The following is a 22,934-nucleotide window of genomic DNA, read 5'->3' on the forward strand; positions in this document are numbered from 1 at the left end:
GGTTGAATCTTACATGCATTTTTACTAAGATCTTTGTTGGGAATGGGTGGAAGGCATGTGTGGATTCACTGTTATCCTATATATATATATTTTTTGCCAGTCCTGGGGCTTGAACTCAGTGCCTGAGCACTGTCCCTGGCTTTTTGCTCAAGGCTAGCACTCTACCACTTGAGCCACAGCACCACTTCTGGCTTTTTCTATATATGTGGTGTTGAGGAATCGAACCCAGGGCTTCATGTGTACAAGGCTACCACTCTACCACTAGGCCATATTTCTAGCCCCCTATTTTTTTTTTTGTATATGGTTGAAATTCTTCATAATAAAAGTATTGAAAGGGTATTTTAATGATATCACAATGTCTAGGTTCTGCACAGATGTGTCTACAGTTCTGTGGTCCAAGCCAGAAGCTGCATCTGAAATATTGTACGTCGAACTGCTAGTTAAATGAAGACCAAGTCTGGTAATGTAAGTAATTTTATTTTGTTAAGATGTACAACTAGAAAGTGTTTTTGAATGTTTCTAGGGCACAACTTGATGGGGGAAAGGCTTCTTGATTTTAAGAACATAATTCTCCAACTAAGTTACCAGATTCTAGTAGTCAGAACAGCACAGTCTGAGCAGTAGGACAAGAAGATGATGTAAATGAATATTTCTCCTTTTGTGTTGGTCGGTAGAAGGATGTATGTGAAAGGTGAAGGGCTTGTGAAAACTTTGTGTTTACATTTATCTTTCTTTAATTTGAGACTATTTGAAGTTTAAGACTGGCAAGTAAGCAGATTCTCTTGAATCTAATTACTTGGGGCTATTTCTTAAGATAATGCACATGCAGTTCTATTTGTCCGCAATAGAATACCACCCATAAGCTTTCCCCTGCTGTACATACACATTAATGTTTTAATACTTACATTATCCTCCTTCATAAAAATCCATGCTTAGACAATTATAAAGCTGGGTGTCAGTTGCTTTCTTCTATAATTTAGCTACTCAGGAGGCTGAGATCTGAAGATCATGGCTCAGAGCCAGCTGGGGCAGAAAAATCTGTGAGACTCTTATCTCCAATGAACTACTAAAAAAAGTCAGAAATGGAGCTGTGGCTCCTACCCTTGAGCAAAAGAAGCCTAGGGACAGTGCCCAGGCCCTGTGAAGCTCCAGAACAGGCACACACACACAAATTATGCAGAGATAGTGGAGGGGTCTGGCTCACAGCAGAGTATATGCCAGGTACTGGGTTATGGAAAATTTCTGCTATGTTCTCTGTATCTTGAGAGAGATTTGGGGTACATAGCTGTATTTTATTTCAACTTGGAAATTTACACTTGAGGTTTTTACATTCTAGTATATATAAATTTTACGTAGATGTTTCAACAAATATTTAGCCCTAATTAATGACATACATGCTGAATTGTCTAGAGTGATGTCTGTTGTCCATAATTTGCTGTTTTCATGACACTTAGCTTTGAACTCAAGGCCTTGTGGTTTGCTGAGCTGGCTATCACTTAAGTCACACTCACAGGCCTTTTGCTCTTATTATTTTTCTAATAGGGTCTTGTATTATGTGTGGTGGTAGTGATAGGGAAGGGCTAGACCATGATCCTTCTGTCTTTTTTTTTTTTTGGCCGGTCCTGGGCCTTGGACTCAGGGCCTGAGCACTTGGCTTCTTTTTTGCTCAAGGCTAGCACTCTGCCACTTGAGCCACAGTGCCTCTTCTGGCCGTTATATATGTGGTGCTGGGGAATTGAACCCAGGGCTTCATGTATATGAGACAAGCACTCTTGCCACTAGGCCATATTCCAGCCCCAATCCTTCTGTTTTTGCTTCCTATCTTGCTGGCATGACAGGTGTATACTACTGAGCTCAGCTATTTTTCTTTTGGATCTTGTCAACTTTTTGTTTTTAACTGTGTGTGTGTGTGTGTGTGTGTGTGTGTGTGTGTGTGTGTGTGTGTGTGTTTGTCTTTTTGGTACTAGGGATTGAACCTAGGATGTTGCACTTGCTAGGCAAGTACTTTGCCACTCAGCCCAACTTTTTTTTTCCCCCCTTTTGTTTGGTTGGCCTCAAACCTCAGTCCCTCTGATTTTTTTTTTTTTTTTAGTAGTTATGGTTACAGGTGTCTCCCACCATGCTGGACTATAATTTATTTTTATTTTTTAGAAATACTGGGGTTTAAACTAGAGCCTTGTACTTGCTAGGCAGGTGCTATACCACTTGAGCAATGGTCCTAACCTTTTTTCTTGTCAAAAGGGATTTCAACAAAATTTTCTAAATTTAATTTTTTTGCTTTTATTATTTTTCAAATAGGTTCTACCTTTTTGCCTGTGCTGGCCTATACCACAAATCTTTTATAAAATGAGAGCGAGTGTTCCCAGTTTTTTATTGGTTGAGATGGGAATATGTGTCATGAACTTTTTTCCCAAGCTGACCTTGAACTGAAATCCTCTTGATCTTTACCTCCTGAGTAATTTGGATTACAGCCAGTGACAGAATTTAATATTTATTTGCTTGTTTATTCCAAATCTTTGGCTGATAATACAATAGATAGAACCATTTTAGATACTGAATACAATGTACCACATGCCAAAGGTCTGGGAGTTTTTTAGGTTTCTATGAAAAATATTTTATCCTTAGGAAAAAAATCTCCAATTCACAAAAGAAAATTACAAACTTTCATTTATTCCCTCGGCTACTAAAGAACTCTTTGATTCCCCGCCCGCCCCCTTTTTTTTTTCCATTCAGAGACCAGAATGATTTTCCCTTTTTCACAGTTCTGAATCCTTTAGGATCATCTGGCCCGAGTGGCAAATGCAGCTCTAGTGTACATGCAAATGTGGCTCCTGGAGAAGATTCTCCAGCAGAGCTAGGCCTGGATATTCACACCCTCATAGCCTAATGCCATTGCAGCTTCATCTTGTAATGTCTGTGTGCAGACTCCTTGTTCTCCAGGCTTCTTCTGAATCCCATATAGTTCTGCAGAAAGGAGGCTGTATATCTTGTCTCTGCAAATGGCAAACCAATAAAGGAAACTGTGACTAAGAGTTGACTGTAAAGGATTAGTACCCTAAGAAGGCAGTATTCTGTCCCTTGCCTTGTTGAAATGAGTTAAATGACAGCTTTTTAAAAACACTCGTTGTATTAATTTGAGTGACTATAAAAAGATTGAGGGGCTGAGAATATGGCCTAGTAGTGGTAGAGTACTTGCCTCGCATACATGAAGTCCTGGGTTCTATTCCTCAACACCACATATATAGAAAAAGCCAGAAGTGGTGCTGTGGATCAAGTGGCAGAGTGCTAGCCTTGAGCAAAAAAAGAAAAAGAAGCCAGGGACAGTGCACAGGCCTTGAGTCCCAAGCCCCAGGACTGGCAAAAGTAAAATAAAATTAAAAGATTGAAATCTGTGTAAGACCCACCCCCTGGGAGGGCTCCATGCAGATGCCCCCACCTATTTAAGTCTTTGCCCAGTACCTGCATTAACTAGGTAACTGGCATACCTAGAGGCAGTTACTTCCCCCTCCACCTGGCCATACCTCCTGCCTTTCCCTATATAATCTGGTCTTTTCTCTCTTACTCTCTCTTGTTCTCATTCCTTTTCTTACTCTCTTTCCTTTTCTCTTTTTCTCTTCTTTCCCTTCTGTCTCCCCACACCTCCATCTTGTGTGGGCTGGCAGTTTGCTCTCCGCCCCCCCCCCCCCAAACTCCTTTCTCCTGAACCATGTGGTAGGTTTCCTTTCCTATGTTCCTTACAATCTGTTTTCCTAATAAAGACCTCAAAAGGTTCACTGTATAGGATCTATCCCTTCTTGTCTTTGTATTTTCTGGTTTTTCCTTCTGCTGCTCTTCAAAAAAGCTATAAGGTGCAAATAGACAGACAAATAGGTACATTGATAAACAGATGGATATAGATTGTATTTGTATATCCCTACACATACATCTTAATTCAAAAGGTACAGCATCATAGATATACTTTTCTTTCTCTTTATGAGACAGGGTCTCAGTATATAGTCCAAGCTGACCTTGAGCTCTTGATCCTCCTGCCTCATGTTCTTGCATGCTGGGATTACAGTGTAGGACACCACACGTGGATATGTTTATATGTATAGATGTACACATATACACACAAAACAATTTATAGAAAAATACACGTATTTTGTGGACTGAAATCCTGTTCCATTAGTAACTTCAGAAATTCTGTTCTGAGAAACAATGACTACCACTAATTCATAATTTCTGATTGATCATGAGAACATTTCACTAGCATACACTACATATTTATGTGTGTGTATATAAATGCTATTTGGCATATCTATAATCTGTATGATATAAAAGCCTCAAGTGATCCTAAGTCTCTTCTAGAACAATGTTGAGAAATTAACAGCTAGATAACAAACTAGATAAAGATACAGGTAGTTGTATCTCAAAGGTAGCACTCATTGGTCCTGTTACTCCTGGTCAGATCTTCTGTTTCTGTTCACAGAGAAAATGTTACAGTGAGTCACCAGTTCTAACAAAAAAGAGCATTGTGCTTGGCTGTGTGATTTGGGCTCCTGCATAAACTTTGGTGGCAAACTAATGGGGACATGAAGAGGCAGCACCAGTGATACACCTCTCGAGTGGCATTGTAGTGCTCTGGCTGGGTGTGAGATCCTTTATGGCTGAAACTTTTTTTATCTCTGCCCAGCCCTGAGCACAGTGTGCCTAACTGATGAAAGCCTTAAATGCGTTGCTTGGCTGAAAGCTTGTGGGAGGCAGGAAAACTCCAGCCCAAAGAGTGTTGAACTAGTCCTAACATTGCTAGAATCTAGTTGATACACTGATGAAAGGCCAAGCAGACACTTCTGAATTGTTACATAAAGGAATAATAATAACAATGTAATTTTAAGAAATAATCATATAAAGGATGACATTCTGTGTTTATAAATATTAATTTTATTTTATTTTGGAGTTTGAACTCTGGTCTTGTACTTGCTAGGCCAGGTACTCTACCACTTCATTAGTTTCTGAATAGGGTCTTGCTTTTTGCCTAGGCCAGTCTGGATTGTGACTCTCTTATTTGTGCTTCTGGAATATCTGAGATGACAGGTGTGTTCCAAGATGCCCAGATCTTTTTTGGTTAAGATGAGCTCTTGTGAAATTTTTGCCTGAGTTGGTCTGGAACTATATCCACCTGACCTCAGCCTCTCCAATAGAAAGGATTATAGGCACAAGAAACTGTCCAGCCAAAATAATGATTATATTAGTCATTATACAAATAGTATGAATTATTATATAAATACTGATACTTTTATGTGTTACACAGATACATTTATTCATTCAAGTTGCATAAATACATTATACGTTAAATTGCATTATACATTAATAGTGTTGTTATTACTTATAGAATAGATAAGGTATCATATGTTCACTTTACTTCAGGATTGACAGTCTTATGTTAGTGCTGTTCAGAAAACATTGCTTCAACCTCTCTAAGATGTATGAGATTCTAATATAGCTGTGGAAATGCAACGTGGTTTAATTTATTACCAAGTAGAAGACATATCTAACAACCCTCCCTTCTCTCAGCTTCCTCCTTCCACTACTGATCTCCATCAATTAAGGCAACAAAGGTAAATAAAATATAATTCCTCACTTTGATGACCTAGTAGAGAAAAAAACAAGTATAAATACTGTATAACTGTGAGCTGAGATCTTAACTCAGTGGTAGACTGCTTGCCTTGTGGGTGCCTAGTGCCATGGGTGAGTCCTTGAGTTAAAGTGCCAGCACTGTAAAAAAAAAAAAAGCACTATCTATATATCTATCTAGGTATCTATGATATATCTGTGCATGCTCTCTCTCTGTGTAATATATACATGTGTATGTATATATATATATACATACACATGTATAATACACACACACATATACACACACAGGTCAATCTGTGTTAGCTTTTCATTACAGGTGATTTTTTTTTTCTGGTTCTGGTACTTAAAGCCTCACATTCTTGCTTGGCTTTTTCAACACTCAAGACTGGTACTCTATCACTTAAAACCACACTTGTGGGGTTTTTTTTTTTTGTTGTTGTTGTTTTGTTTTTGCTGGTTAACTGGAGATGAGAGTCTCCTGACTGAGGCTGACTTTGAACAGCAATCCTCAGATCTCAGCCTCCTAAGTAGCTAGGATTAAAGGCACAAACCACCAGCTTCTGGTTGGTTATAGATTTTTTGCCTAATAATTAAATGTGGAGGTACCTGTTATTTCTGGCAGGGAATTTTGTTTTTATTTGGTCATACCTCTCATATTTGCTGAGAAAGAAGTAAGGATATTCTGCGGCAGGAAGCCTGGCTAAGATGTGGTGTCAACTCCACATCCAGGCTGGTCTTGGGCAGGGTCAGTGTGCAGGTTGCATGTGTTAGGTGCTCCACCCTATTCCACCTTCCCTTACCATGTTCAGCTTCTGTTAGTGGGTATAAATTGTGTGTGTTTTATGTATATACTTCTTCATTACCTGCCTTTTTCAAAGATGAATATCTATTAAATTTGAATTGTAAATTTAAGATACTCAGAATGGCATAAGCCCGTGCTCTGTGTCTGTTCATTTTTATTTCCCACTCCTATTTTCCTCAACATTTTTTCCTTCTGCTCTTGTGTTTTCTCATACTCTCAGGAGAGAGGGTCGGTTTTTTTTTGTTGTTGTTGTTTTTTTTTTTTTTTTTTTTTTTTTGTAGGTCATGGGGCTTGGACTCAGGGCCTGGGCACTGTCCCTGAGCTCTTTTGCTCAAGGCTAGTACTCCACTACTTTGAGCCACATCTCCACTTTCAGTTTTCTGGTGGTTAACTGGAGATAAAAGTCTCATGGACATTTCCTGCCCCAGCTGATTTTGAACTGTGTTCATGAACTTCCAACACCCAGCAAGGTTCAAGTTTTTTTTTTCCCTTCCTCCTCACCTTCCTGTCTCCCTTCCTTTCTTCCTTTTCTTCTGTATAATTTTCTGAGCTGTATCCTTCATGAAGCCATTTTAGAAGCATTTGAAATATGCCCTCATTATATTTTGAAGGTGAGATGGATATTCCTTTAGGCCCTGCTTCTGTGCAATTTGTCCAGAATGATAGTTTAATCCAGTGATATGCTTCTCGACTTCATTTATCTGTATCCACCAGTTCTGAAAAAATTTGAGCAAATATGTGTTCTTCTTTTTTCCCTGTAGTTAATGTAGTAGATACATTATCAGCAGAATTTTCTCTAAAATGAAACTAAATCATTGCCAGAGGAGATGGTTAACTAAAAGCCACACAGAAAGTTTCTATGTATGTCTAGAACCTGAGAAAATTTGAGAAGAGGTGCAGAAAGAATTTTTACATTTTAGGACTGGAGGGGGCTTCTTGGTCAAGTTTGAAAAACATGACCAGATAAAATTACATTAGAAAATAAAAAGGCAACAAGATCAGTGGGAAAGCAAGCCAGAATCCTGTTACAAAAAGTTACAGAGGTCTTGGTTGTGTGTTTTATGTGAATGTAATAATTGTACATCAAAGTGAAAGGTGCCCCCCTGGCCCCTCTTCGTAACTTTCTCCTGTGCTCACCCTTAGGCACAACAGAGCCTGACAAAGGCCTCTGACTGACTGTCAACACTGCTCCCAGGTAGTTGTATCTCAAAGGTAGCACTCATTGGTCCTGTTACTCCTGGTCAGATCTTCTGTTTCTGTTCACAGAGAAAATGTTACAGTGAGTCACCAGTTCTAACAAAAAAGAGCATTGTGCTTGGCTGTGTGATTTGGGCTCCTGCATAAACTTTGGTGGCAAACTAATGGGGACATGAAGAGGCAGCACCAGTGATACACCTCTCGAGTGGCATTGTAGTGCTCTGGCTGGGTGTGAGATCCTTTATGGCTGAGACTTTTATTTATCTCTGCCCAGCCCTGAGCACAGTGTGCCTAACTGATGAAAGCCTTAAATGCTTTGCTTGTCTGAAAGCTTGTGGGAGGCAGGAAAACAGCAGGAAAACTCCAGCCCAGACCAGAGTGCGCCCACATGGCCGGCAGAGGGCAGGCTTGCACCAGCTGCTGCCATGCTGTTTCCTTCTGTGCCACAACTGTTCCGAAATTTAAATTTAAACCTTCATAACCACATCAGGATATTGTCAGTTACACACAACAAACCCGCATTATGGTTAGTACAAATAACAGTCCAGAACTAGCTGAACCACAACATCTCGCAAAGTCAAAAGAAGAAATTTCCGGGTCAAGTCTTTCAAGAAATATGACAGTTTTTAAATTTGAACAACCCTTACATTCACTTGGGGAGTGAAGGTACAGGTTTGTGAAACTAGTTCTTTAGATGTGTCAGCAGAAAAATTGAGGCTTCTCTTAAATAGGGCTTGAGGTGTTCCTGAAGCCAGAGATGTGGCCATTAAGAAAAAAGCTACTAAAGTACTTCTCTTTGCTTGTCTCCCAGTGGATTATCTGTATAATTAAGTCAGCATATTTATGGGCTGGTGGTAGAGCCAGGAAGCCCTAGATCCTAACCCCATCACTGAAAAAAAAGTGAATACATTAATAAAATTAAGATGTATACATATATACTTAAATTTTCACTTCATTTAGAGAAGTGCACAGCAAGTGGTTCAGATTATCTTGGATTTTGGTTCATCGTTTATTAGCTGGGTGATCTTGAGGAAGTTACTTAAACTGCCTGTTTGCATTTTCTCAGCTATAAATAAGGTTACTGTTTCCTTAGAATATTTTAAAGATTGAGTTGTCTTAGGGCAACAAAATTTGGCACATAAGAATGTGCTATGACTGTTGGCAGAAGTAAAATACATAAGCTGGGTTCAGTGGCTCAAGCCTGTAATCAATCCTTGCTACTTGTGAGGCAAAGATCAAGAGATCAAAGTTCAAAGCCAGCCTCAGCATAAAGTGTTTTTGTGACTCCATCCAGCCAATGGCTGGCTGCAATGTATGAGTTTGTTATCCCCAGCACCTTGAAAAGCATAACTAGGAAGGTGGCAGCCCAGGCCAGCCTGGGTAGAACTCAAGATCCTATCTGGAGATTAGCCAGGTGCCACTGGGCTCACTACTTACAACTACCCAGGAGACTGAGATCTTTTTCACCCAAGCAAAAAAAGTTTACTAGATACTCCATCTCCAGAATAAGTAGCAAAAAATAAAAATAAAAATAAAAAGCTGGGCTGGTATTGTGGCTCTAGTGGTATATCACTAGACTAGAGTGCTCAGGGTCCTGACTTCAAACCTCAGTACTACAAAAATGAAATAAAAGTACCAACACAAAAAGGGCTAGGAGTATGGGTCAAGTAGTAAAGTACCTGCCTAACAAGTATGAAGCCTTGAGTTCAATTCCCAATATGACTAAAAAATAATAAAATACATAAAACTTAAGGGAGATATTTGTTAGGCAAGTATTCTACCCTTTGAGCCATGCCTCTACCCTTTTTGCTTTCATTATTTCTCAGGGTTTCTGGCCAGGCTGGTCTGGCACAAAGATCCTCTGTCGGTGCTTCCTGAATAGCTGGGATTATAGGCATGAACCACCACACTCATCTGCTCTGAGGCTGCTTTTTAAATGGATGGAAGTAGGCTTTTAATGTCTTTCCTGGGGAGAATCAGTTGTGTAATAAATGATAACAGTAAGAAAAAAGTGAGTAGCTAATCTGACCACCAGATTGAAAAACAGAAGGCCTTTAGTTATTATTCTAGACAAAGTTGTCATTTCCACAGCCCAGAAAAATTAGCTGACATCTCGCTTTGTGAAGCTTAAAGCACAGTTGTTCTAGACTCAAATCTCTAAACTCAAGGAACTGAGGGCTCTAGTTCACATTCAAGGTTGCTTTTGCTGTCTCCCAGTAGCCAAAGGATTCAAGGAGGCACTCAACTGTGGGGCAAGGATAGAAAGGCAAACCAGATCCAGGGAACAGGAAAGAGAAATGGCTGGTTTTTGGTTAAGCATGGGGGTTCACATCACCAATAATCTGGGAGATCAGGAGGTAGATGAAAAGCTAGAAATAAAGTCCCTGAAGGGCTCAAGAAACATCTATCAACCCCCACCCCCACCCACAATGAGAGGCTGTGCAAAAAGATACAGGGTTACCCCAATCAAGCATTTGCAAACCAAAGGTCTTACTGAGAGAAGCTGCTACTTGTAAAAGATGAAGCATGATAGCTGTAGTAAGCTTAAGGCACTTTTTTAGGGGGAAATGAGGACAGACTAAGGAAGCCAAAAAGGGTTGGGTGTTGGCTTTGCAGAAAGCCGAGTTACACTTTACAAATAGAGTTGCCAGGTGTCCTGTATTGAACTGGACAGCATGGTGTTTTAGCTTCTGGTGTATTCAAATGCAGTCACTGCCTATTTTTGAGAAAATCATTATTTCATTTGTACGTTATCTTATGTTTTGATTGTTTTTTAATCAGCAGAAGTTTGTAATTTCAGCTTTTAGTTATTCCTGCTAAGCACTGAATGGATAAACATGACCTTAAAGAACCTTTTAATTTTTTTTGAAATGTGAGGAATCCTTTTATTTATCTATGTGCAAGTACAATGTTCCAAAATTACTGTTAAGTATTCTGTTAAATAAAGAAAAAGTCTGTCGTTCAGATGGAGAAGGCACACTCTACAAGAAGTCATCTCTCTTAGCCTCTGAGGAGAGGATTTTTTTTCCCTGTAGGGAAAACACATTTCTCTTTGCGATAGTAATAAGAACTAACTTTCACCAAGGGTTACAACAGATCTGATGCCACGTAAGCATTTTACACTTTCTGCCTTCTTTCCCACAGTACTTGTAGAAGACAAAACAATTTAGAAAGATTCTTTATTGAGCCCCAATCCTAGAAGTTATCCTTAAGCCCTCCTTTCCTCTTTGTTTTGTCCACCATAGCTCCAAAACATACTTTCTCATTCTCTTGCTAGCTTGAAAGTTGCATTGTCCTCCAAAGCATCCTCCCTGGGCACACAATGGCCAGAGTGATTTTTGTTTTTTAAACTGTAAACCAGAGTGTGTACTCTCCAAGGGCTTCCATACATGTAAACAAACCCCAAAGTCCTTCTTGATTACTTAGTGTAAATTCTCCATCCATCTAGCATATGTTCATGAAGCACCTACTATGTGCTAAGCCCTTCTCTGGGTGCCAGCATATTGTTCCTGTACAGAGCTTACATTCCAGTGCAAGGGGACTATAATCACAAAAGTCCATATATAATATATCAGGTGGCAGTAAGTGGTAAGTGGTCTTGCCATGTAGGAAATTGCCTCCAAAGGGGGAAAATGAAAACTTGGAAGTATCAAGAGGTGTGAGGGACCAATGTAGGGTCTTTCCAAAGTGATGACATTTGAGCAGTATAGAGAGTGAGTGAGCTGAGTATATTCTGGAAAAACATTCCAGGCAGAGGGACAGCAAATACAGAGGTATTAAGGAAGCATTATACTTGGCACATTTAAGGAACAGCCAGGAGACCGCAGTGGCTATGAGCAGAGGGAGAAACCACAGTCAAAGAGGTCTTGGCCACAGCATGGGGAAGGGGCAGTTCAGGGAAGAACTTACAGGCCTCCCATCCAGAGACTTAGGCTGTGAGCTCGTGTGGAGCTGGGTTGGAATGGTAGCACAAGTAGCTATGTGGCTATATAGAAGGATAGGTGTGGCTTCAGGGGAAGCCTGATTCAACACCAAGGCAAGGAGTGATAATGGTGTGACAAGATTGAGAGAAGAGAGAAGAGCTGAGTGAGAAAAGGCTGATGAGTAAACGGGTTGAATGAACTTGCCCAGGGCCACTCAGCTAGTGAGTGATGGAAGTTCACTCCCAGCAAGCTGACGCTGGAGTTGCTGGAGGAGAGGGCTGTTGCAGCCCCTTAGGCTTCCTGCCCGAGAGGTTACCAGGAGTTCACCAGGAAGAAAGGAGACATTTTCCTATTGGAAGCTTTATTAGAAGAAGCAAAGAGTAGAAAAACAACTTCCTAAATACAGAAACATCTAGAAGATGAAAAACAGCAGAACAAAGCCCCCAAATGTATAATAGTGGATAAGGCTGAATCTGGAGTCTTGATCAGTGACTACTTAAACTTTTGTGTGATTGTTTCTCAAAGAGAATGCATTAAGGACAATACTTTTAGAATTAAAAAAGAAAAAGTTGCTAAGGCTATGACTTTGAGTTCCCTTTTCTGGGAGATCAGCTGATTTCGAAGGTGAAGGCTATGCAAATATAAAGGGAAGATTTTTTTTTTTTTTGAGCCACCCATTCTCTGGTTTGCACTTAAGTTTTAGCTTCCTCAGGAATGATTTAGATCTCTATCCTTGTGCAAAACTTTTCTTCAGTGTTATTTTCCATTTGCTAATCAGTTGGATCTATTTGAGTTAAACTGTAGTTTCGGTTGATTCTTTTGGAAGTGTTTCTTCCTTCAAACTAGGTTGCAGAAACAATTAGACACACAGCTGCAGAAAGCAGATTTTTACTTTTAACTTTAAGATGAAAAATATGAATATTCAGAGTGTTGTTTCCATGTTGAAACTGCCCAATTTTCTTGGTAAAGTTCTAATTTGTGAGTGAGTGAATGTGCGTGTTTGTGTGTGCATGTGTGTGTGTGTGTTTGCATGCGCACCAGTGCCAGTCCTGGGGCTTGAATTTAGGGCCTGAATGTTGTCTCTGAGTTTTTTTTTTTTTAAAGTTCAAGGCTAGTATGCTCTACCACTTGAGCTACAGCTTCACTTCTGGTTTTTTGGTAGTTAATTGGAGATAAGAGTCTCATGGGCTTTTCTGCTTAGGCTGTTTTTGACCCTGATCCTCAGATCCCAACCTCTTGAGTAACATGGATTATAGGCATGAGGCATAACATTCTATTTTTAACATGCATATAAATTGGAGGATAGGAGTCCTTATATCTTGAGAAGGCAGGTAGCTCCCAGTAAAAGCAGGAATTGGGGTTAATACAAGGGGACATGTGTCTAGCTGTGTTCCACATAGTTGGATGACCCCATCACTTCCTTGACTGGCAAAAATTCATTTCCTCTTAACTACCTGATTGAAGACAGTGATTTGTTGAGTGGTTGGAAGTCCTTGTGTAAATTTCTGGCAGACCTCTTCTCACTTTTGTATAGTTGTAGTTTTTGCTCTAGCTCTGTTGTGTCACAAACAGCGTAACTTATTCATTATTATCTAAACCAGGAACGAATGGGTAAGAATGAAAGATGCCAAACCAGAGGGATGACTGGGCTCAGAGGAGCGTCAGAACTGCCAGGTGAACCAGGACCCATAGTCTTCTCATGAGCTAGACTTTAGAGATTTATGCGACTGTGTTATCTCTGTTATTTTCCAGCACAAGGAGACTCAAACTCTCAGGAATTGAATAATGATGGGTATTTAAAGTATTCCTAGCACCCCCCCCTCCCCCCCCAGCCCCAGCCCCAAATGCAGATCTTCTGGATTCAAGTGCTCTTGAATTCTGTATTTTCCCAGCACTTCCTTTGACCTTGAAAGATTGTGGATATTTTCCTCACCTTGAGTTTTTTGTTAAGTAGCAAAATGTGTGTGTGTGTGTGTATGTGTGTGTGTATGTGTGTATCTACCTACCTGTCATCCATCCATCTGTCCATCCATCCATCTATCCATCTATTTAATCTATCTATCTATGGCCTCACTGCATTGCCCAGGCTGAAATTACATGAGAATTATACACCACTGTGCCCAGCTGCCCTTGCCTTTAGAAAAGTCATTTGCACTTTCCAGTCCTCAGTAACTGTGCCTTTTGTACTGACATATTCATGCTTCAGGTAGGAAGAGCTAAAAGGACTTGAGGAACCAAGATGACCAGTGAGAGATTCTCAAGAAAAACAGAATTGAGAGTTGTGTGGCCTTTATTCTGTGCTTGGGGACTCTTTTGTGCAGTACTGAGATTTGAACTCAGGGTCTCCAGCTTTTGAGGCAGGCTAGACGTCTACCACTTGAGCCACTCAGTGGTGGTTTTTATGTGCTGGCTATTTTTCAGCTAGGGTCTCACCTATGCCCGGGCTGGCCTGGACTGCAGTCTTCCAAGTTGTACTTCCCCTCATAGCTAGGAAGTAGGTATGTACCACAGTGCCAAGCCATTGTGCTTCCCCTGTAGCTGAAATGACAGCTGCATGCCACAATTTCCAGACATTGAGATGGAATCTTGCCTCGATCTTTTAGATCTCTGCCTCCTAGGAAGGTAGGCTTGCAGGTGTGAACTACTGTGCCTGGCCTTATTTGGGAACTCAGTGCAACCTTGGATGAGCTGAGCCTTATTTTTTTTTGGGGGGGGGGGGGCCAGTCCTGGGCCTTGGACTCAGGGCCTGAGCACTGTCCCTGGCTTCTTCCCGCTCAAGGCTAGCACTCTGCCACTTGAGCCACAGCGCCGCTTCTGGCCGTTTTCTGTATATGTGGTGCTGGGGAATCGAACCTAGGGCCTCGTGTATCCGAGGCAGGCACTCTTGCCACTAGGCTATATCCCCAGCCCCCTTATTTTTTTTTTAACTATAAAAACATTGATTCCTGGGCTGGGAATATGGCCTAGTGGCAAGAGTGCTTGCCTCGCATACATGAAGCCCTAGGTTCGATTCCCAGCACCAGATATATATAGAAAATGGCCAGAGATGGTGCTGTGGCTCAAGTGGCAGAGTGCTAGCCTCGAGCAAAAAAGAATCCAGGGACAGTGCTCAGGCCCTGAGTCCAAGGCCCAGGACTGGCAAAAACAAAAAACAAACAAACAAAAAAAACCCACCACAGTGATTCCTGGCTGGGACTGTGGCTTAGTGGTAGAGTGTTTGCCTAGCATGCATGAAGCCCTGGGTTCGATTCCTCAGCACTACATAAACAGAAAAGGCTGGAAGTGTTGCTGTGGCTCAAGTGGTAGAGTGCTAGCCTTGAGCAAAAAGAAGTTCAGGGACAGTGCCCTGGTCCTGAGTTCAAGCCACAGGACCGGCAAAAAAACCCCACAAAAACAAACCAACAAAACAGTGATTCCTGTCTTTGTACTTTTGTTATTGATTGTACTTTCCTTTTGTTTCTTTTCCCACCATGCTTCAAAAGAACTGTTTGTACCCATTGTCTTGTGTGTCTACTTCCTCAGTCCTCACTCACTCCTGACAGCTGTCTTTGAAATAGAGAACTCTTACTTCCTTAAAATATTAGTGAAATAACTGAGTTAAGTGCTGGGAATGCAATGATGAACACACACACACACACGTATGTGTGTGCACATACACTATCCCAGAACCCTTGTAGAATTTAGTCAAGTGGAGAGACAGCAGTACTCAAACAATTATATAAATAAGCAACTGCAGTGTGCACAATGGAAGAGAAGAGGACACATGAGAGATCTATTTGTGGTTCGAAACATCTTGGAGAGCTAATTGTGCTGTGGTTGGGCATGGGAATGGGAGGGGCTGCTGAGGGGGCTTTTGGGAAAGTGGGAACTATAGGAGGCAGGAGCCTTGATCCTGAAAGTAGTTATATAAGCATTAGGTTACATATGCACTAAGAAATGCTTGCAGACAGGAAGACTGTGCGAGCAGGAAGAAAGAGAATGCCTTTATTCAAGTATTTAACTTTAGATGTTTTAAAAATGGTGTAACCAGGGGCCTGGGAATATGGCCTAGTGGTAAAGTGCTTGCCTCACATACATGAAGCCCTGGGTTTGATTCCTCAGTACCACATATATAGAAAAAAGCCAGAAGTGTCGCTGTGGCTCAAGTGGTAGAGTGCTAGCCTTGAGCAAAAAAGAAGCCAAGACAGTGCACAGGCCCTGAGTTCAAGCTCCAGGACTGGCAAAAAACAAAACAAAACAGGTATAACCATAGGTAACCCCTGCTTCATAGGGAGATATAAGAGTCATTAATTGATCATTGAAGTTCTAGGAGTCCTAAGAACTAAGTGTTTGGACCGGGAGTCTAGTTCAGATTCTTTTTATGCACCTGATGCCCTGGGTTTGATTCCCACTACTGCAAACAACAGGAAAACCATGGAGTAAAGGCCTACTGGATGTCAGTGCTGGGTGGAAGAGGATAACCCAGTAAGTGTTCCTAAGTGAGAAGAAGAAAAGCCAGGAGACAATGGAAAGTTGGTAGGCTTTTCTGAAGGAGACCATAGTAGAGTACCACTAAGAGAATCAATGAAACTGAGAACTGACTAAGCCAGACATGATGGCACATGCCTGGTAGGCTCAGCTCTTTGTAGGATGAGGCAGAGAATTCAGAGTTCAGGGCCAGTCTGGATGACACAGTGAGACCCTATCCTAAACCCTCACCACTGCCACCCCATAAAAGGGGGATGAGAAAGGAAAACAGAACTGAAAAAATTTCTGGTAGATTTTATAGCACAATAGTCTATTATATAATTAGGCCCATGCATCTTGATAATCATCTGTGTTTTTTGCCTCATGGAGAAGGAAGGGTGTGGGTTGCATTCGATCCATCCCAACCTAGAGATCTGGCTGCGCTAGCAACAATGTGCATGGTGTTATAAACAAGACCATTATAAGATAAACACATTTTGACAAGGCATTTATTACCAAATGCTTTGGTATCAGAGAGACCCAACTAAGGTCTTGGTTTTTTTTTTTTTTTTTTTTTTTGGCCAGTCCTGGGCCTTGGACTCAGGGCCTGAGCACTGTCCCTGGCTTCTTCCCGCTCAAGGCTAGCATTCTGCCACTTGAGCCACAGCGCCGCTTCTGGCCGTTTTCTGTATATGTGGTGCTGGGGAATCGAACCTAGGGCCTCGTGTATCCGAGGCAGGCACTCTTGCCACTAGGCTATATCCCCAGCCCTTGGTGTTGTTTTTTTTAAGCCTGTACTTTGCAGTGCTCTTCAGGTTTCTAATAAAGTCTAGAGCCTCAGAAACAGTTTTCTGCAAGATACCTATTGACATTAAAAGTGTGTTAATGCCACTGGAAATGATGGAACGTTGTACCTTTGTTTGCAAAAGAAATAGTCTAAAAATATCCACAAGAATAGTTTTTGAAGCCAAAATAGGATTGCCATCATCAAACCATTTTCAGGATAAAAATGTAGCACATGAGGCTGAGGTATGGCTCAAGTGTTAGAGCACCCGACTAGTAAGCCAAAGCCCCAGTACTGCCCAGAAAGACAGCTTAGTCAATTGTGGAATGGGAATGTAGCTCTGGGGTAGAGTGCTTGCCTAGTGTTTATGAGGGTCTGGGTCCAAATCCTAGTACCAGCCCCAACTGAGCACATGATTTGTGACCTGAACAGGCAGCAGACAAGTATCTAGACAGTTGCAAATTTAAGAACTTATTAGCTTTCATCTGAATTAAACATATTAAAGGCCCTCAAAGTTATTCTTATGAAAATATTGGGAATGAAATTTTAGAAATGTATCATGATTGAGTATAAATAATTATTGTTAAAATACCAGAATACCAGAAAAACCAAATACTTTTCAGAACTATATAGGAAATGATGCATACCATAAGATAGAGCTAAATAACATTAACCTCAGTCATCTACATAGTATACTATCTTTGCCTTTTAAAGACATACAGATATATGGAAATATATCTATACATATCATTTTCCTTTGGAGGATTTTAGAATATTTGTCTTGATTTACTGTACATTTCATTTTTATACAGTGTAGTTAATAGATATGTGGTATTGAATTTTTCAGAAAAAGAAATACCAAGTAAGCTGGATACCAGTGGCTCATGCCTTCAATGGTAGCTACTCAGGAGGCTGATATCTCAGGATCTCAGTTCAAAGCCAGGCCAGACAGAAAAGTCTATGAGACTCTTCAATAAATTAAGAAAAATCCCGGGGTAGTGCTGCAGCTTAAGTGGAACAGCATTAGCCTTGAATGCAGAGGCTCAGGGAAAATGTCCAGGTCCTGAGTTCAAGCCCCAGGACTGGCAAAAAATAAAATACCAAGTAACTTGAACAACTAGTAAGTGGCCAAGCTAGATCCTATCCCTTGCAATGTCAGTGCCTTTTCCTGACAGGAATCATCTCTGGAACATGTTGGGCTGGAATCTCAACTTTAATTTATAGGGAAGGGAAGAAAATAAGTATTCAAGTGTATTGGGGGGAGGGCTTGCCAGTACCTCTTTTCTGTGCACACCTGCTCAAGTCTTAGTGATTAGATGCTCTTCACTGACAGCTTACACTTCAATGTGCACTCCATTCCACTGTCCTTTTGTTACAGAACATCTATCTAGCAGTTATCTATGTCTTGGTAGGTGGGGAGAAGAGCTAAAAGCCATGGTGTATTTACATAACTCACTTAAAATTCTTATAGTCTTTATTGCTTTGCTGGTAAATGAATTTTAAACTTTAGCTGTTAGTTCACTTTAAAGAACAGTCAATAGAAGGAAATTCCAGTGTGACAAGAACTTATCTGTATCAGAATCTACTTACATTGTGTTGTTCCAGGAAGGACGCAGCTGCCTGTGCAGTTTCTAACAGGGTAGTTGTTCTTTCTAAGCACACTGGCAGTCCCCTTTGTGTTGTGCAGGGGACCCTGGGAGAAGAGTGGAGGGTGTTCTTCCTTTCTCACTTTTTTTCTTTCCACTTAAGTGTGCTTCATATACTGTATGTTTACTTACTAAAGTCTAGGGATTGCTATGCACATTTAATAAGCACTTTACATTTAATTGGGCAGTTCATTAATTCGTATCCACCACCACACCAAGATCTATTTGCAGAACTACATGGTATTATATAGAATTATATTGAAGATAATTGTGGCTCATGAGTTAGTGACTTAATATTCATCAATTTAATTTTCCTATATTATCTATCAGGTTGTCTTGAAATGTTTTTAAACCAGTTTATTTTGAGTAACATTCAGTAGCGGCCTGGGTGCAGTGTTTGTTAGCAGACAGTTGCGGCGCCATATAGAGAATTGTAGGTAGAGTTTGATTTTATCCTCCCCTCTGCCTCGAAGTCACAAAGGACCGTGGTCTCCACTCACGGTGTCAGATGAGGACGAAATAGGCAGAGGGACCGTTGTACCTAGTGTTACCTGGCTGCAGCCAGGGCGATGCGCCCCGCACTAGCAGGGGCCAGGGCCTTCTCACCGGCTCGGGAAGCTCTTCCCAACAGGTACCCAGCCTACGGCTTCCTTCCCGGCCTAGCTGTGTCCCCGATGCGAGGGGACGGGCCCGCGGCCCCCGCCTCGCCCTGGCCTGCCTCCCCCCGCGCGCCGCAGCGTCGAGCGGGGCTCGTTCTCTGTGTCTGCATGTCTGCGCTCAGACCCCTCGCTCTTTTAAGTGTTCCTCGGAGCGCCAGCTCGCGGCAGCACGCACGCAGGTGCTGGCGATCGGAGGTCAGGTTAGCGGCCGCCACTGAGGGCGGCTGATCTGGACCCAGTTTCCAAGCCCTTCCCGCCCCGGGGAACAGTCGTGCGCTTTTCCTTTCAAGATCATCTAGGTGGAAGTGGAAAGACGGCGCAGCGACGGAGAAGGGGTGATGAGCTGGGGACTCGCGGGGGCCGGCCCCCGCGCGGCCAAGGCTGGGCTTCAGGTCTCGGGATGCAGATGAAGTGGTGTGAAGGGTTGGGCTTTTTTTTTTGTTCCTAAAAATGCAACGAACAAAAAAAAAAGTACAACAATCCAAACCCAACCGTCTCCTTGCGCGTCGCTTCCTGCGCGGTGGCTCCGGCGGGGACGCGGGCACGCGGGCACGCGGGCACGCGCGGCCGCGAGCGCAGCCCCTGGATTGGAAAGGGCGGGCGCCGCCTCCCCCTCCTACCCGCGCGCGGACGCGGGCGCGGGCGGCGCTTGGGGACACCGGAAGCGCGCCCACCGCGCCCCTTCCTCCCAGCCCCTTTTCCCGTGTAGGCCGGGCCGGGAGGCGGAGTCGAGTAGGGCGGGGCCTGGCGGCGCCGCGAGTCCATCTTGGGACGGGCGCGGGCGCGGGCGCGGGCGGGGCGGCGGCTGCTGCTGGCGAGTCTGCCGATCTGGCGCGGGTTTCCCCGTCCCAGAGGCTGGACCTGGGCGGCCGCCGCCCGGTTTCTCTGGGCTGGGGGTAAGGGGGAGCCGTAAGCCCGCCGCGGCTGCGAGAGCCTGCGCGAGTGGGAGCCACAGCCTTTTCCGGCGGGCCAGGGTTGTCTGCTCGGAGAGGAGCGCGGGGGCGGGGGTGGGGGGGTGGGGGAAGCCGTGGGTGCCATCCCAGCGCCTATTAAAGAAAAAGGGGAGGAGGAACCCGAGCCCTCCGCCTGCCACCCCTGCGGGGCGTCCGGGATGGCGCCCTAACCGTCAGGTTTTGAGCACAAAGGCCTCCTGCCTCTCCCCCTTTATGCCCGCGCTGGCTGGTTTGTGGGGCCCCTGAAAAAAAATGATAAGGGTTAAGAACACAGATCTGGTGCCTGAAAAACACCTTCTCTTCTCGCAGCGGCCTCTAGCTTGTCAGCCCAAACGAGAAAGAAACCCTGATTGCTTTGCCCTGGGAAATAGTAATCCTGCCGAAAACACCTGCTTGCCGGGGACAGAGGTAAACTGTAATACCTTTTTTTATCTCTCATTTTAAGAGAAAGCAGCTGATTCATTACGCCCAGCACCTTTCCAAATCGAACTATGTGTAGAGCATATATGTGCCATCCACTTCTTCCATTGGTGGTCTTGTCTTCTCATATTCTGTGAAAACAAAAAAATACAATCCATACTTGTCAATTTTTATATGGCAATTGTTTTAGGCACTTTCTACTAAAAGACATATTGTATAGAAGCTTCAGCAACATTTTTTTTTTTTTAAGTTCTCTGGCCTGGTGAACTGTCAGGCTGCTGGGGCTTATAGAACAGGCCCTAAGATTTCTATGACTATAGATTAGGTATTTTAAGAGCAAAAAAATCATTTACAAAGCCATTTTAGTAGAATTTGATAGACTGTTGATTGGTTGTATTTCTTTCTTGAACAACTGGAAGATAACATGTTTCAAAATTAATTTATTTCTGTAGGTTTGGAGATGGAACCTACAGCATAAGGCAAGTTAGGTAAACACTACCATGGAATTAAAATTTTTTTTTTTTTGTCTGTCATGGGGCTTGAACTTAGGGCCTGGGTGCTGTCACTGAGCTCTTTTTGATCAAGGCTAGGGCTGTACTACTTTGAGCCCAGCCCCACTTAAGGTATTTTGGTGGTTAATTGGAGATGGGTTGCACAGACTTTAATGGCCCAGGCTGCCTTTGAACCACAGTCCTCAGATCTCAGACTCCTGAGTAGCTAGATTACAGATGTGAGTCACCAGTGCCCACCCTTAAGATAAATTTCTACAGGTTCTTCCTAAAAATGTTTTGGTGGTGGTTGTATAGCAGCTGACTTATTAAAACTGTCTCCTGGTCTTACTGCCTTTTCTTATTGCCTACACACTTTCTTACTGCCTACACACTTATAGGTTATCTGACCTCTCTTTTTAAGTTATAATTTTATTGTTATTAAAGTGTTCTATAGACTGGTTAGCATGTCATAAGTCAGAATTAGTACTTTTTTTTTTTTTTGGTGTTTCTGGCATTTGAACTCAGGCCTCTTGCTTACTAGCACGCATTGCTCTACTATGTGAGCCACAGGACCAGTCTTTGCTTTAGGTTTTTGTTTTTGGTGTGTGTGTGTGTGTGTGTGCGCGTGTGCGTGTGCTTGTCCTGGGGCTTTAACTCAGGGCCTGGGCACCATCTCTGAGCTTTTTTGCTCAATGCTAGTGTTCTATCACTTGAGTCACAGCTCCACTTCAGTGATTTTTTTTTTTTAATACTTAATTGGAGATCACAGTCTCATGGACTTTCCTTCCTTGAGCTGGCATTGAACCACAATCCTCAAATCTCAGCCTCCTGAGTAGCTAGGATTATTACCACTGTGAGCTTACCAGTACCTGGATGCTCTATTTATTTTTGAGATACTTGTTTTTGCCCTGATCAGCCTGAACTTTGATTCTCCTATATATGCTTACAACAAAGCTTGGAATGATACTTACCTAATGTCATGGCCAGCTTTATAGGTTGAGCTTAGACTGTGCTTTTGGCTCGGGGGAATCCCCCCTTTTCTCTGTCTCCCTAGTATCTGGGATTACAGGCTCCTGGTTTTGTTGAAGAATTACATGGAGAGGTAAGACATTCACATTAGATTTAATAGTGTTTGTTTCTGCAGAAAACCTTGGTAAATTTTTCAAGAGCTTTCCTTGATCCAGTAGTACAATTAAGGGAATTATCTAAGGAAATAATTAGAACTATGTAAAGTTTTAATCTAAACATTAAAATACCAGAACATAAACTATGAGAAACTATAAGGTAGGTTACCATATTTTTGAAAATACGATAGGGAAAAATGTGTATTGAGAACAGAATAATTGTATCATGCTACCAGTTCTGTTACAATGTGTGTGTGTACCCAAGCACCCGTGCTCACATACAGACACAAGATTGGAACAGACAAAAATAATGGTGGTGATATCTTGCTGATGTTTTGTTTGGCAATTTCCCCTCTGTATTTCTGTAACTCCAGGCTATTTTGATAATTTATACACAAGAGCTAATTGCATTTGGTAACCCCTCCAGTTTTAGCGTGTTGTCAGTTTTTTTCATCTTTTTGAGGCAGGGTCTTTCTCTGTGTTGGTACAGGCTAGCCTTGAGCTTGAACTCCTGCCTCCTCCTCTGCATGCTAGTATTGTAGGCTTGTATCAACCAACTTGGCCCTGGTGTCATCTTTCTGTGTTTTTTTCTTTTTTTGGGTGTGTGTGTGTGTGTGTGTGTTTAACATACCCTCCTCGCCTGTGTGTGTTTTAACATACCCGCCTCGCCTGCATTCAACCACTTGAGTTACACCCTCAACCCTTTTATATATTGTCTAGCCACATCAACTGCCTCATCAAAAGAAAGTAAATCTGCCAGGCACCCTGGCACCCATCTATAATCCCAACTACTCAGAAGGCTGAGATCTGAGGATCAAGATTTGTAGCCAGCTTGGGCTGGCAAGTCCATGAGAACTCTTAATTCCAATTAAT

General features: G+C 42.4%; 1 protein-coding gene across 8 annotated transcripts in view; it reads left to right on the forward strand.

Annotated features, from left to right (window-relative positions):
• Trim13 (tripartite motif containing 13) overlaps positions 1 to 22,934 on the forward strand; it is a 37,494-nt gene that overhangs the window by 6,716 nt on the left and 7,844 nt on the right. For 5 of the 8 annotated variants that reach the window (XM_048341420.1, XM_048341423.1, XM_048341419.1 and 2 more), the window contains 2 exons: positions 364 to 465; positions 20,336 to 20,434. In XM_048341420.1, the coding sequence (XP_048197377.1) occupies positions 445 to 465; positions 20,336 to 20,434 (120 nt within the window). In that variant the 5' untranslated portion in view covers positions 364 to 444. Of the gene's footprint in view, positions 1 to 363; positions 466 to 8,510; positions 8,516 to 19,771; positions 19,853 to 19,903; positions 19,970 to 20,075; positions 20,435 to 22,934 lie in introns of those variants that run through there. The other 3 variants (XM_048341425.1, XM_048341426.1, XM_048341418.1) reach the window with 3 other exon arrangements.

Source organism: Perognathus longimembris, chromosome 3 (genome assembly GCF_023159225.1).
Source record: "Perognathus longimembris pacificus isolate PPM17 chromosome 3, ASM2315922v1, whole genome shotgun sequence".
NCBI classification, from domain to species: Eukaryota; Metazoa; Chordata; class Mammalia; order Rodentia; family Heteromyidae; genus Perognathus; species Perognathus longimembris.